Source organism: Alexandromys fortis, unplaced genomic scaffold (assembly GCF_014885135.2).
Source record: "Alexandromys fortis isolate MF-2015 unplaced genomic scaffold, M_Fortis_MF-2015_v1.1 scaffold_102, whole genome shotgun sequence".
Taxonomy (NCBI): domain Eukaryota; kingdom Metazoa; phylum Chordata; class Mammalia; order Rodentia; family Cricetidae; genus Alexandromys; species Alexandromys fortis.
In genome coordinates, this window is record NW_026067984.1 from 6297988 (window position 1) to 6314203 (window position 16216).

A 16216-nucleotide genomic window follows, 5' to 3' on the forward strand; every position below is an offset into this window, starting at 1 on the left:
CTACAGAGAAACCCTGTCTCAAAAAAAAAAAAAAAAAGAACATATATTATATGCATACATGTCTTCCCTGTATAGTAGCATGTGTTTACAGAGAAAGAAGCACATTTAGGGAACAAGCTTTTTGACATCCATATAAGCTCCTTTGCAATCCTCAATACTTTTTTTTTTTTTTACTAATGCAAGCATTATTTTTCTATATAAATAATTGAGACATTACACTTTATTTCAGTCTGCATGCTCATTCAGAAGTAGTGGCAACCTTCCAGCATTTATCACTTGCAATCCTCATTCACTTTCCTTTAGTGGAATTCTATAGACATCTTTGCGTTTGCGTGTTTCCTGACAGTTCTCACCTAAGCCCAGGTATTCTGACATAGTGTACAGTCTCGTATCCTTTGTCCTTTCCTCATATTTAATATGATAGTGGGTATATACGGAAGTCTTATTTCAATACTACAAGAACAATGTATGGCAGTAGAGCATACTTTGTGCTTACTGATGGGCCTGTTACTTATGTTTTAAGACTTGGTGGTAAATCCATTGTTTAAAAGTTACAGCAACATAGTAAATTTTTTACAACTTAAGTATTTTTGTCTGACCAAGCAGAAGACTGCCTTCTAGATGAGTTTGTAGCATACATGTGATTCTGATACTGCTAATATATAATTAAGATTTTTGAGATTAAAGAAATTAATATCTTGTAAAGTGTGTTATTTTATGACTATCATCTTTTTAAAGATAGCTAAATATTTCATATGGCTTGCAAAATTGACATGTCAAGTACATTTCCTTACTAGATACTTCTACTCTTACCTTAAAAGAAGTGATTAGAAAGCATTTTACATTTTCTTAAGAGCCAAACACAAATATTTCTGGTTGACATTAATATGTGGAGTAGAAATATTCAAATATTATAAAGAAAATTGCTTTCAAATGTCATTTCTGGATGTACAATGGATTATTTGTTAGCTATATTTGTAACTTTTAATGGAAGGTGGGTACTGTAAATTTTAAGTAGTTCTAAAAACTCCTGTCGAGGAACTGGAGCCGTGAACATTGGATATGTATATTCACAGTTGTACCTGTATACTTACACTGAGACAATTGTTAGTTTTTCTGTAAATACTGCTGAAACTCGTGTGTGGAAGTGGAACCCAGGGAGGAAACAAGGCCCACCTGTGGAAGACTGTTACTGCGTTAGGATGTCGTCCCAGGTGTATCTAACAGATGCCTGCACCGAGAGTAAATATTCTAGTTTCCCAGAAGGATAGCACTGTAGTCTAACTTTTAAAAATCACTTGTAGTTGCTGTGATGTTCAACTTCCCAGACTCTGCCACAGTGAGGAAAGTGGTGAACTATCTACCTCGCGTTGGTGTGGGAACCAGCTTTGGATTACCTCAGACCAGGTACTGTTTTATTTGAAAAGGAAATAGAAAATATTCTTATTACAATATTGTTAATTAACATATATTAATATTTGTATTTGTTTTGAAACATTACCTTTAGTTTTGTATCTTAATAAATGATGGTTATTACAAGTGTGTTTTATTGTTGGTCAACTGAATCATAATTTAAAAAATGCAGTATCTTTCAGAGAACATGTTTGAAAATACTACAAGAAAAAGGTTCTCTAGTTTTCCTAGGAACATTTGTATGTGCACACATGCACATATATGTCAGAAGATTTAATTCATGCTTCTTATTTTGGCCTATGGGGAAAAGGAATGTATTTCCATATGATACCACTATATTCTAATCAAAATGGCAAAAAAAAAAAACAGAAAGAGAGATAATATCCAAATATTAAGTATATTGTAAAATGATTGGAATGCTCGTTACAAAGAAGAAAAACAGCACCTTCACAGCAAAAGCAGACATGTTAGCAAGGGGCCATAAGCACAGAAGGATTCTGAAAACTGAATCGCATTTCATACCCTGTGTAATAAATGTACATACAGTAGTGGGTGTCGCTTGTTAGAATATTTAACAGTCCCACTACTTTTGACAAGAGATTAGACAGTTGGTAAAAATCTAAAAGAAACTCAGTATACAGTTGATTAATTCATGCTCTAAGAATCTCTCCAAGGGAAGTGAAAAGTATGTTCATTCTGTGATATGTGTGCATATCACAGTAGCATAAAACTAGAAGAAATTTGAATGTAAATTAATTATATAAAATACATTTTCTGTGTTCATACAATAGAATATAATTAAGCAATAAAAAGATATCTAATCATGTAATCATTTTGTTCAGTCTTAAAAAGCATTTTCTTGTGAGAAGAGGCCTGATGCAAACTATAGTGCCATGTGCGATTATAGGAAATACCTAGGAAAGTCAGGTTTACAAGAATAGAGAATAGACTGGTAGGTGCTTATGGTTGAACTAGGAATGGGAATTAACTGCAAATACAGAGACGGGAGTTTTGTTATAAAAATGTTTTATAGCAGATTGTGCTAACAACACAAAACTATAAAATTTCCTCCAAAGCCTTTGAAATTTCTACTCTTAGAATGAATAATTTTATAATTTTGAATTATGCCTCAATAAATCTTTTCCACACATAATTACTTGGCTCTTGGTAATGGGAAGAACCATGACAGTACAGACCTGAGACTTGGCAGCAGGGTGTTATATTAGTCCTGCTCCTCAGCCCTCATTCCCACTGCTTATCTTTTGGCTAAGTGTATTAAGTATTTACATTTCTCTAACTTGATCTTCTAAGGAACTACAACTGTTATTAAAAAAAAATCACCTGAGTAGTTTCTTCTATCTTAATTCTACCCTACAAATTGCTTAATCTTGTCTTTCCTCTTGTTACAGTGTCTGAGAAAATATAATATTTAAAATTATAATGTTCAAGTTTCATCTTTAAGAGATAACTTTTAAACTTGATAGGCATGTGAATATAATTTTAGGCATTTTGTGGATTCATTTATCATACTGTTTTAATCAACCTATACAGATTTTGAATATTACAGTGACATTATAGTGGCAGTTTACCTGAACAAGCAAAATAGATATAATAGACTTATTGCTAGTCTGAGTCATTTGGTATCTATTAATTTTGGATTGAAACATTGCTAATATTCATTGGTCTGACATGGATACTAATTTTCAGAATTATATGTTCCATTAAGAATATTGAACGAGCACAGATAGCTCATGATTTATTATTATAATTAATATTAAGTTAGTTTTATTTCAAATTTTCTTCTTTGAAGGCGTATTTCATTATCCACTCCACGTCAACTATTTAAAGCTTCAAATATGACTCAGCGGTGGCAGCACAGAGAGATTTCCAACTTCGAGTACTTGATGTTCCTCAACACAATAGCAGGTGAATTAAGTGCACACCTTGACTTATTTTTATAACAAGTGTCCAATGTGATATGGTAGGTTATTTTTATATTGGCATAAGAGCTTATTTTTATTACTATTTGAATCTCTTATTAAGGTAGATTCCTAATGAGTTTTATAACTTTGTATATGAACGGTTGACTACTTAGAAATTAATTTTTTAAAAAAGAAAAAGAATTTACAGTTTTGTAATACAAAATGGTACTTCTATGAAACAGTAGGAATGAAGAACAGTATAATAATTTAAGAACTGATTAATAAAAAATAAATAAAAAGAACTGATTAATATATTAATGTATTAAAATAAGTTTATGATGAAACAATGAGCTATGATAGATAAAGGAATATTTATGTTAAGACTCATGTGAAAATATAAATATTAAATGGCCCTTACAATATTTGTAATATTGAAAATCACCATTGAAACTGTTTCTTCGAAAAATAAAGAATTGAAATAGTGTTATGCTACGCATCTAGAGTAAGCACACAGGGAGTCTACTAGTGTGACATTTGGGCTTCGTTCCGTTAACTGACATGGTACATGTTTGAGACATAAAAGATATACCAACAGAAAAAGTTATTTTTCTACTCCCAGAGTAATTACTTTGCTTACTAATATAAGTACAAGTTGAATGTCCCTTATTTGAAATGCTTAGGACAAGAATGATTTCAGGTTCCAGAATTTCTCAGATTTTGGAATGTGTGCGGACTGTGAGGTAAGTATGTTTAATTCAAGTATTCAAATCCAAAATGGCCTGAAAACAAAACTTCATACTTCAATACTGTAGGATTTCATATTTTTGGATTAGAGATGCTTAAATGACTTAAAAAATATGTAATATGAGAATTTAAAATGCAAAGAGGAATGGACATTATATTTACCCAGTAATTTGGAATAAGCAGGAAAATGAAGTTTTCACCAGTCAGATAAAGATGTTATTTTGACAAAAGAGGTTTTTGGGAGGTCAGAAGTTAGTTTATGTAAATCCAAAATTATAAGCAAGCATATAAAATATAGTGTTTGAAGTATATAGTATAGTGTTTGTAGAAAAGTCAACGTTATAATTTATGTTCTCAAATTTATATGAATACATAAGGTGTATTACTCACAAAGATACGAGGAAATGAATGTTAGTTTGGCGACACTGAGATAGAGTATTTTCAGTCTGAGTTGGCAGGCAGGTCAGAGGTTTGTAAAGGTTTTAAGAATATGTAATACTAGAGCTGTAAAAAGTAGCTTGGAGGTTTTAGGTAGGTTGGTAAGCTGGGGTAGAACTACTAGGTGGAAGGCAAAATTAGGGAGCAATTACCAGGAAATGTACTGAGGGCCTGCACTGGACAGATGACAGAGGCCTTTGCGAGACTAAGTTGCCATATGAATTCACAAGCCGCAGTCCCCTGGCATACAGCTGACTACAGATGTTAGGTAAATGATGAGAGACTGTTGGAATAACCTTGATGGTTTCTGACCTGTAGGTGGAGACTTCTCGTTTGTTCCCAGCAGCCCTGACCTGAAATCACACAGAAACTATTAGTTACAATCACTTAGGCTTCCCGTTAACTAACTCTTATATATTAAGTTAACCCATTTTATTGTTTTGTGTATCACCACAATGCTGTGGCTTACCGCGTAAAGGTCCGGTGTCTGTCTCCTTCAGCAGCTACATGCTGTCTCCTTGGTTCCACCTACTTTCTCCCTATATCTGTTTGGATTTCCCACCTGACTTTATTCTGCCCTGCCATATGCTCAAAGAAGAACATAAACTCTAGGAGCACTTACCTAAATTTGAGGATGTTTTCAGCATTACTTGCCATACGATTTGGGGGAAGCTCTTAGCCTTTGGGCCTCAGTGTTTTCATGAAAAATGTGTGCTATACAATGATATCGGTGTCACAGTGCGATTGCAAAGGCCAAATGAGATAACACAAAATAACATTAAATACAATGACTTGCACACAGATTACTAGTTTTTCTTGTTATTTTGATAATCTTTCATGCTTTACACCAAATAAAAGTGATATTTTCTTCTTTACCAGGACGGGGTTATAATGACTTAAATCAGTATCCTGTGTTTCCCTGGGTCATCACTAATTATGAATCAGAAGAATTAGATCTTACCTTGCCAAGCAACTTCAGAGATTTGTCCAAGGTAATGTTTTAGTAATTATTTGAAGTATATATATTTGCCTTTTATTTAAAAGCAAGTTAGATTCATTTTAATATGTTTTAAAAATCTTAAAATATCATTTTACCTTAAATACATGTTTTATCTTTTAAATACATTTATGTTATTTAACTTTAGATTTAAAAATAATGTTTATAATAAACTCAATGACAAGTTAAAAACATTATTGTACGCATTCTTCCATAAGCATTCAAGGAAACACTGTCCTCCATTAGGACCTTCTAAGGGCTTTTGTAGTTAATAAAGCAAATAAGAAGTTATGAACAGAACTCTCCTAGCAAACAAGGGACTTCCTGCCTCAGGTTGCCATGGCTGTCTCTTGTCCTCTGGTAATTCCTCAAACATAAGCATGTGGGTCCTCTTTTTATATTTCAAAACTCACTATGTAAATCAGACAGATCTCAAACTCAAGCTATGCTCCCACAGCCTCAAGAATGCAGGGATCACAACCAAATATAGGTGATCCTCTTTAAATCTGATTGTAACTTTTGCAGTTTCTCCCTGTATACGGGAGTCTTCCAGAGTTCAGAGCTTAGCTTCTCAGCCTTATGTCACGTCTTTATTTTCTTGTGGCCTGCCCTCATCTTGAAGTCGTTCCCTTGGTCTTCCCTGAGAATTTCCTCTCTCCTCTCATAGTACTTCTGTATCTCCCATTGTGCATCTTCTTGTTCCTGATGCGGAATTCTCGTTCATCACTGCCTTCCTACTGCCTTCCCAGTAACTGTGTGGTAACTTCTCAGAACATCAGATTTCTTCTTGCTCTTAGCACTGCCTTTCTTCTCTGCAGAAAGCCTAGATTACCCTGACTTCCACTCTCAGATAGGGAATCACTACCAGGTTTCTGCAGAAATGGTTTTATGGAGAAAGTTCAGTCCCCCATCCAGTTTCCTTCCCAGTGTCGTATTCATTCGTCCCACACATGGTGCATATTGGGAATGCTGGAGGGTCACCCTCGTCCATCTAAAGACAGTGACAGCCACGCAGCCATTGACATTTCCTCCTAGTGAACAGTAGCATTTGGGATATGGACACTGTCTGTTCTGTGCAGCAACTTTTCTCTGCTGTTGTGCCCATCTTTGTTCAAATCTAGTCCTCAAATGCCTCATATTTGCCCCTTGTATCTTTGCTCTTCTTTTTCTGAAAATATGATAGTCCTGTGAGTGAAACACGTGCTGATCAAGACATGAGTCCAGCACCCGTGTGAAAACTAGGTGGTATGCACCTGTAACCTCCGTGCCACGGTATAGAGACAAGCAGATCCCTGGGGCTTGCTGGCCAGCTACTCTAGCCAAACTGTGAGCTCCATGCTCAGTGAGAAACACTAATTTAAAAAAGTGGAATGAAAAAGCAGTTAAGCAAACCATTTTCTTGTCAACCTCTGGCCTCTAAACAGTCAAGTGCGTTTGCATGTGTATGTGTGTGCATGCATGCAAACAGAAATATTTAGAGTATGATATAGTGCCTTTATTGTTCTTAATTCTTATTCCTTTGATTATAAAGGTATCCATTTTGAGATATTTATGAGAAGATTTTACTCTTGGTTGAGAAAGGAATACTTCTTTAAAAAATGCTTTCAGGAAGAACTGCAAGTGCACCAAGATCAGTAGTGGGGAATATTAAGCCACAACTGCATACCATAAAACTATTTCCTTTTCAATTAAGCACCGGTTGTTCAGATCTTTCAAATGTCATTCAGGTTCATGAGAATGGAATTCTACCAGTGCTAACTGCCTTCATTAAATATTAATGAAATTAGTGAATTTGGAGTTAACTACATTATTTTAAATGAAATAATCAAGTGCATTACATATTTAGAAATTGTACTTTGTATCTATAAAAAGTGTGATTTACTTAAAAACTGCCTTATTCCTTGGAGTAGAAAGATCTCCTGAAACTCTAAGCAATACATGTCTAAATTTTTTCTTATACATACATTTACAAGAGCATGTCTTATATATAAATAAGTTCTATGTATACAAATGGTGATTATGTTAGAATTATATTAAAATTTGTCCCAAAGCAGGCATTACTATTTGTTTAAATAAGCTTCTGAAATCTGGGAAAACATAGTGTGCAAAGCATAATTTAGAGCATAAACAGATGTTATGCTATTGCTAAGTAGATAATGAAGCCTGACTGGCTTTAAAATGTATCAAATTATTTATGTCCATTAATTTCCCCAAAGCTGGTTTTCAAGGGAGTTTTAGTGCTTTGGCATAGAGCTACAATTTTATTTGATAATCTTTTCCATTGTTACACAGGGAATTTTCTTTCTGATGCTGAATTAATATAATCAACACCCTTTCTTCTGAATTCTTTTTGTGATCAATCTTTTAGCACAGAAAAAGTATGAATGGAGCAGTTTAAAAAAAAAGTCTTCTTAGAAATGAGGGAATATTGAAAATTGGAAAAAACAAGAAGTGTCAAGAAACAAGAAAATACTTTATTTTTTATTAATTAGAATTCATAGATTGAAAATGAAGGAAATACTAAGAAGAGTTTGAGAAAAAGAACAAAGAAAAACCCCTTTTTGCCCTTGGAGTGCAAAGATGTGTGTGTGCTGTTATGTTTTATGGTTATGTTATGGGCACATACAGAGGAGCTGCGTGCTAGATGGAGGACCACAGCTCATAATGTGCTTTCCTGAGTTTACCTTCCAAAGACGGGGAAGCAAGCTAGTCTTAAAGTCCGGTATCAGCTCTGTGAAGTCACTGCTTTTATAACCTGTTACAATGCTGTTACTCACCCTCTGTAATCTACAGCTCCCAGTGCTCTTGTTCAGTTACTGTTTCTCACAAGGGAGTGCGCAGAGCCTACAGAGGACCAGTGAAAACGCAGCAGATTTTGTTTACTCATTGCTGAGTAGCTGCTGATTGTGTTGGGTGGTTCTCATCCCTCCTCTGCCGTCGTAGATTGGTGTGTATATTTTTATGTATGAGATACGTCTCTCTAACATGCACATTTACCATACAGTGAACATCTTGACCTGGAATTGACTACCGACATTTAGCTGCTGTTGATCAGACAGCACTTCTTTATCTCTTTAAGTTTTAAGTGCTGTTTCTGACGAATGCCAGTGCTTTCCGTCTGCCCTGTAGCAGATACACAAGGAATCAATATACCATCTCCATGTCACAGAGGGGGAAGAATGCATTCGGGTGGTGGAGATCAGTGCTCAGACAGTTTGGGCATAACAGCATTTATTTTGTTTTCTGTCTATTGAGATTTACTGAAACCAAAGGAATTCAATCTATAGGAAAGGCTTTATAATGGAAGAACAACAGCTAATTGATCTTAAATTGTTTTAAAAGTATAATGCCGGAAAACAAATGGCTGATGAGATACATCCAGAATTTTTACTCTTTGTATCAAACATGGGTGCTGTTGCCATTTTGATCTTGGAGATTATAGCATAAATTGTTTCACGTGATGTTTGGGAGTTGTAGTCTGGTCAGTATAAAATGGTGTCAGAGCAGTTCAGGATTTATCTGTAGGAGTGTGAGGGAGGCTCTAGGAGCTGCTTTCCCCAGGAGCATGTACGTGTCCTGTCTTCCCTGCCCCCAGTCCTCACAGAGTAGGGGACTAAGATTGAGTGAGGTGCCGGAGTCCAAATCACGTTTCTTCATGCAGTAATCTCAGTCTGTCCCTATCTGGAGAACTCAGGTATAACCAGAGCGTTACATCCATTTCCTGCCCAAGTCCATTTGCCTTTCTTTTTGTGTTGGCAAAAATGGCAATGGATTTAGTTCTTGGAAAAGTACAAGAAGCTTCTGATGCTAGAACACCATATGCAGCAGAAGAAAGTTACCGTGAAAGACAGAAAGCCTCGGAGACTGAACAGTGAAAGTGCCAGGCCCTGATACTGTCCCACTGTCCAATTTCTCCAGACATCTGTGCCAGGCCCGCACAGCGAGACAGGGTTGTGTTGCCCTTTAGACATACTGATGGAGCAAGAGAAAAGACTCTAAAAATGTTAGCATCTTGGGTTTTCATTCAGTACCCACCTGGTTTACCTTCCTGAAAACCCACTGGGATGCACAGCTTGTGCTCCACGTATGCCTGCTATCCTAGCGCCTCATTTTATAGAGTGAGTTGTATGTAGCTAGAAACGGTAAACATTTAAACACAGCCTACGGTGTGAAAGGGTGACAAAGACTACAACAGCCAGAAAGGTGTAAAGAACAGCCGCAAGAGGAGGAATGAAGTAGCAGGAGTGCCTTAATAAGCAAGGATGTGTTAATTATCATTAATAATAACTATTCAAATTAATCATGTTCATATTGAATTATTAACTATTTAAATAGCTATTGATTATTTGAATTGTTGCTTGTTCAGTGTTTATATTAGTTTAAACTATGGTTATGTTACTTCTGAGAACTTAATGCCAAGTTCATCAAAGTACAAATAGAATTGTCTGTGTAGAGTAATTAAACAGACAGATTCCTCCTAAGGTTTCTTTCTGGTAAAGTTTTAAATGACTAACAGAGGTTAACCCAACACTTAATTTAAGCAGCTTCTGAAGACAGTCTTTCTCAACATTTGTCAGAAAATGATAAACTGAAGTAACTGAAATGGATTTTGGTTAATATTACTGTCAGGGTATGGCTAATCCTGACGTACCCCAGAGCGCCCTGCCAGCCATCAATCCCGCTCCAGGCTACGTATTCCTTCCCGATCATGCTGCCCTGCTCTGGGTGGAGCTACCGTTTATGACAATTTATAAATGATTGATTTTATTTACATAGCATTAATAGTTTTATCCAACAGTGTTTTCTACTTTCCTAGTTTAGTTTTTAGTTACAAACTCTGGTAGATTCAGAGTAGGGAACACCTGTTATTAATTTATGTCAAACTTGTTATCTAACACTTGGGAAATATTTCAGTTTTTTAAAAAATAACGTACCATCATTCTGATTTCAGGCTGTTTGTTTTGAGACAGAGTCTTGCTATTTAGTTATTTCTGCCCTGGAACTCAATATGTAGAATAGGCTGACCTCAAACTCCAAGATCCTCCTGCCTCTGCTTCCTAAATGCTGGAATTAAAGGCATGGGCTACCGCACCTAGGTGTGTTCTATTAATTATGAATGGCATGCAGTATTTCTTATAGTGGAAAACGTAATAAATTGTCTCTTATTCTTTTGCCCAGTTTTTTCATTTTTATTGTTATAAAGCCCAGTCATTTGAGTAACAATTATTTAGTATTTACTTTGTGCTTTTTGTGCATTATTCTGAGGATTGTGTTCAAAACAGTAGTGAATGAGATCATCTACTACTGAAAGACTTTTCAGACAGATTCCATGTTATCTCACAACAATGATAGAAAACCTATATTTTACACAACTTAGCTTTTAGAAAAGTAATCTTTGAAAATGTGATTGTACAGTTTGGAATTTGAACCAAGCTTTTGAAAGTAGCAAAGGATAGTTCCTGTAAGCATGTCATTACCTCAGGATAAAAACTATACTAAACAGTAGAGTATCAAGTTATTTTAAGTGTAGGAAGAAACAAAAATTGTGTGTTTTACTGGAAATAGATTCTGGTAAGCTATACTAATTTTGTTACTTTTAAAATTAGTTTAATGATGTCAGTGATTTGGGGAAGTTAAAGATTTACTGTGATATATTCTGAGTGGTAACTTTATAAAGTATAAAGTAACTAAAACACATTAGTAACTATCGTAACTATTCAAAGTGTAAATTTTTCATACCTAATAGCCCTTATGACGGTGCTATTCCCTGTTTAGAAGAAATCCTAGAATGTAATCTTATAGTAGTTAAAAATATAAAAATTTAAGTCACTTTATAGCCTGAAACTCTCTCTTTAAATATTCAAGAAGAATACAAAAGAATAATAAGAAGTTATTAGTGTAAATTTCAGGCATTGTTGTATAAACATAAAAAGAAGATAAAAGTAGTCAGTGTTAAAAATAGAACATTTTTCTGAGTGTTCCTAGTGGAAAGAAAGATAAAGATGTGGCAGTTACATCAAGCCTGCAGACTTTGGTGGAAACTCTGGATTCATTGCAGGAGGTCTGGGAATTCAAATAAATGTGTGTTGGGAAAAAGAGAAGAGATGCAGAGAGGCTTCTTTAGAAATGTTGGGAGCTACTGATCTGAATCATCTGTGACCTAATGGTGTGAGCCAGTGGTGATAATTGGCTTTTCTAGAAACAAATTGAATCATGCACCATTATTCTCTTATATTGTGCTTATTGGTGTTACTTTTTTTTGTCTAGAATATGTTAGAGGTACAAAGTTAGGGGTTGAAGTTCTTATTTTATTCATGTAAGTCCAACTTATTGTAATGACTGTGAAGTTTGACCTGCAGGATGACTTGCTACTAAGTCATCTAACTTAACTAGATCCCTGGGACCCATGTGGAAGAAGGGGAGAACTGAGTCCTGCAAGATGTCTTCTAACCCCGACACATGCCGAATGACATGTATGCACCGTGGCACACCAGCACACCTCTAACACATAAACATAAGAATGTGTTTTTTAAAAGACTGTCTTAGATATTCCTGGTTGTTTTTCTGGAATTGGCTGACCATGTATGTGTAGTTCTTCTGGATTCTGTTTTGTCAAATACATGTCTAAGCGGGCTATGTGACTCTTTCAACTACAATATTTTTCAAAATTAGCAATTCTGGTTTTTTTTTTTGTTTTTGAGAATTAGTTTGTCAATTTCTAATTTTTAAAAACTTTGCAAGGTTTTTTTGTAGGGGCTACGTTGATATTTAGGCCATTTTTGGCAAAATGTAATGTATCAGCAATATTGAATTTTGTAATCCATGAATGTTATATCTTCCATTTGTTTAATTAAATTTTTTTACCGAAAATGCAGTAATTTAGACTTATTTAAGTATCTTCAGTTATGTCCCATTTTGTCATATATTTTCCATCAGATATGGATTGATGTGTTCCCAAATAAAACATTTAAAGGGCTTGAGAGATGTCTCAGAGTTTAAGAGCACTGGTTGCTCTTCCAGAAGACTCAGGTTCAATTTTTTTTTAAAGATAACATTTAAGCCCTAAACTCTTAATCTGGTACTTGTGAATATACTTTTTGTGTAAACGAGGTCTTCACGGCTGTAGTAACACTAAGTTGCAGTCATTAGAATGGGCCCACATCTAATGTAAGTGATGTTGATGAGGAGAGGAGGGCACCTGGCAAACAGGGAGGGAGCTCTGTGATAGCAGAAGTCGGGTTAAGGGTGATGCTGCCACGGAGGATCGTCTTTGAGAGGCTTCAGAGAGATCATGTCCCTGGCCCTGACAACAGCATCATTTGAGTTTTCTGTAACCAGATGGTGATAAGTTTCTACTGTTTGAAGCCACTATACTTTGTTGCAGGAGTCCCAGGAAACTAACACACACACACACACACATTTTAAAATTATGTTTTCCTAATAAACATATTTGTGTATCTGTTTTCTTACCTTACACTTAGTAGCAAGTGTACTGCTCTTTCTGATATGTGTATGGCAATGTTGTTTCAGTGACTCCTTACAGTATCTTCTTTCCATCTTTAAAACCCAAACTATGTGCTTACATTTTAACAGTACTTTTTGTGGAGAGTATCTAACACTATGTGGTTTTATATTTAATCTTACATTCTTCTCTACATTTTAATTTCAATATTGATATCATTTATACTTAATGATAATTTTGATATGGCTTGCTTTATTATTGTGTGTGTTGTGGTTTGTGCACATGTGTGTGTTTATGTGTGTGTGCATGTTTGGACCATCAATGTCAGGTGTCTTTTGTCATTCTCCATCTTATTTTTTAAGACAATGTTTTAGTGACTTTGGAGCTCATGGTTGGGCAGCATGCTTCTGGGCGCCTCCTGTCTGCCCCACCAGACAGAGATCCCAGGTGCATTCCACGATACCCAGATCCATGTGTGGGAAGGGTCTGACCTCAGGCGCTTATGTTCGTGTGGCAACATCGAGACAGTTCATCATCCCTTCTGCAGGTTTTTAAAAGCCTTCTTCTTTTTTTTTTTACATTTTTTATTGATTTTTATTGAGCTCTACATTTTTATCTGTTCCACTCCCTGCCTCTCCCCTAAAATCCTTTCTATTTTTTAATTTTATTCCTTTATTTCTTGTTTCCCTTCATCTGCCATTTTCTAAGTTATTTGTACAATTCTATATTCTCTGGGATAGGAAAAGATTACAGAGATACGAATATCTTCCAGGAAGAACTGTGTGAGGTGCTGCTTCTGTGAGCCGTGTGTGTAGAGTTCCATCTACTCCGTGAGGCCACTTGAGCTCTTCTGTGAGCTGGGGGGGGGGGGTCCATCTAATCCGTGAGGCCACTTGAGCTCTTCTGTGAGCAGGGTGTGTAGAGTTCCATCTAATCCATGAGGCCATTTGAGCTCTTTGCTGTTATCTTTAATACTGCACAGGCTTGTGTTTCTGTATGCCCAATGGTGCTGGAAGTACTTCCTCAGTTTTCCTTTCCTTTCCTTCATTAGTTTTTGTGAACCTATACCATAGAGATATTTTTTTTCTATAATTTTTCGTCTACAAGTAAACCTATTAGTGCTAACTAGTAAGTGCCAGGCTATGGTGGTTAGAGTTTGTCAATTCCAAGCCATATGCCGTCTTAAGCATTCCAGTCTGTGTGTTCTCCAGAACGACCTTTTCAGCTTTCTGGATTCCAGCTTTTATGCCATCCAAACTGCTTTGCATCTGTGACAGATCTTGAGCAGGGAAGATTTTCCCAGTCTGTCTCCAGGATAGTCCTCTTACTTAAAACGTTTATCCAAGAGAGAATTTTTGGCATTCTCCAAAGTGAAGGGTTTTGCTTTGACCCTCTTTCAGAAGCAGTGTGTTTGCCTTCCACCCTCCTGTAGTAGATTCTTCTCCTTTTCCTGCATTTGCCCAGGCTCTTGGTGATAGAATCAGCATCCTCCCTGGCAGCTTAAGGGATGGTCTCATGTATGAGAAGAGTTAGTATTAGTGAAGATGTTGTGTACCTAATCCCAGGAGCAGTAAGTCACATCCTCTGTCAAACTGAGGACTTCTCTCTGGTCCCCTGTCTGTACGTGCTATACTCTGTACCCAGTACAGACCCATGGGGGGGGGGGGACATAAATGTGAATGCACTTGTCTTGAGATCTACCAAATTTTCTAAACTGGTATATTCACTCAAACTAGGTATTTTAAGAATCTTTTTATCTTTGTGTTGGTACTCTCTTCGTTTGTCAATATTTTATACTTCTGTACAACCTCTCAATTGAGAATCTTGTAGTCTGGTAGATTCAGTTCACTTGGTTATTTTCTACCTTAGTTCTCTACAAGGATCTTAAGAATAGTTAGCATTTTATAGTCTTTTTCTTAGTAGAATAAGGACAGCTTTCTCCCAACCTTCCTGTTTTAAAGAAAGTCTCACTGTGTAACCCAGGCTGGTCTTCCTGTCTCAGACGCCCCAGGTTGCACCCCACCTCACAGGTGAAGAGCAACCTTACCTTGGTGCTTTCTAATTCTAAGAGAAAGGGGCATTGTTTTCTATGACAATGAAATTGTCATGACTTTCTAGTGTGACCTCCCATGAGTGTTCTCTGTCACTTAGATAAATCCTGTTTGTGAGGCTTTGAGTCTCTGAAACATCCACAGAGGATGATGTTTTGAACACTCATTCCTTAGCTAGTAATTCTGTTTTGAGAGGCCATTGACCATTTAGGAGGCAGAGCCTGAGTGGCCTTCAAAGGTGGTATCTGTCTCTGGTTCCTGGGGCTCTGTGCTCTCTGATCCTGTGTGATGTGAACAGCCTCCACCACATGCTCCTGCCACCACAGACTGAGCTGCTCAGCCATGCCTTCCCCACCACAGTGGGCAAGAGAGTTCTTAATAAATCTTTCTACCTTAAGTTCTTTCTGTCAGATGTGGCACTGTGATGGATGACCAATTGATACCCCATGAATATTTGACAGCTCCATCTTCTTGTGGTCCTGCATTTTATGTACTGCTCACTCCAGAATCAGAATGAACCATTTCCTAAGATGCCCAGTTTCCTTTCAATGGGAAATAGTCAACTCAGCTTTAAAAATATAAATTATTTTGGAAACAAGTTTAGTATTTTCATTCTCAGAATTCTTACCTTAGTGTATTCTTTGACGTTCACATATTTTAAAGTAACTTTTATCATGATCTAAAATTATGACAAGTTTGGAGTCATTTTAAAAGGTTCATCATTTGGAAGAAAGACTGCTTACAATGTTATATTGTCTTTCATAAGTGGTTGTAATTTAAATATTGATGTTAAATAAAAATGCAAGTGCTCCCTATTGAAATTTTGTATCGGTGCATGAAAAACACAGGCAAATATAAGTAGCCATTTTTTTTAAAATTGCTTCTTTCTGAATTTAACTTTATAATGGAATAACTGGTAACAGTACTTTAAGGTGTTTCATTGTTCAACCCACACCCATCATAGGCGATGGATGGAATCTTTTGTTGCCTCTTCTTTTTTTAACTTCTAACTTAATTAACTACATTGCCTCTAGGTGTGGTGAGTTTGTCACAATATCTAAAGAAACAGAACCAATAAGTGATATCTATGTCAATATCTTTATATCCAAAAAAGAAAATTAAATGCAAATTTTAGGTATTGGTGATCATTTTAGCATATCACTTGTACAGGAAATTAAGATAAATTTTA

The 16216-nt window shown here is 36.0% G+C and overlaps 1 protein-coding gene across 3 annotated transcripts in view; it reads left to right on the forward strand.

Moving 5' to 3' along the window:
* Window positions 1-16216, forward strand: part of Lrba (LPS responsive beige-like anchor protein) — a 468170-nt gene that overhangs the window by 323554 nt on the left and 128400 nt on the right. For all 3 annotated transcript variants that reach the window (XM_050158812.1, XM_050158811.1, XM_050158813.1), the window contains exons 42-44: window positions 1305-1407; window positions 3224-3339; window positions 5397-5509. In XM_050158812.1, the coding sequence (XP_050014769.1) occupies window positions 1305-1407; window positions 3224-3339; window positions 5397-5509 (332 nt within the window). The remainder of the gene's footprint in view (window positions 1-1304; window positions 1408-3223; window positions 3340-5396; window positions 5510-16216) is intronic.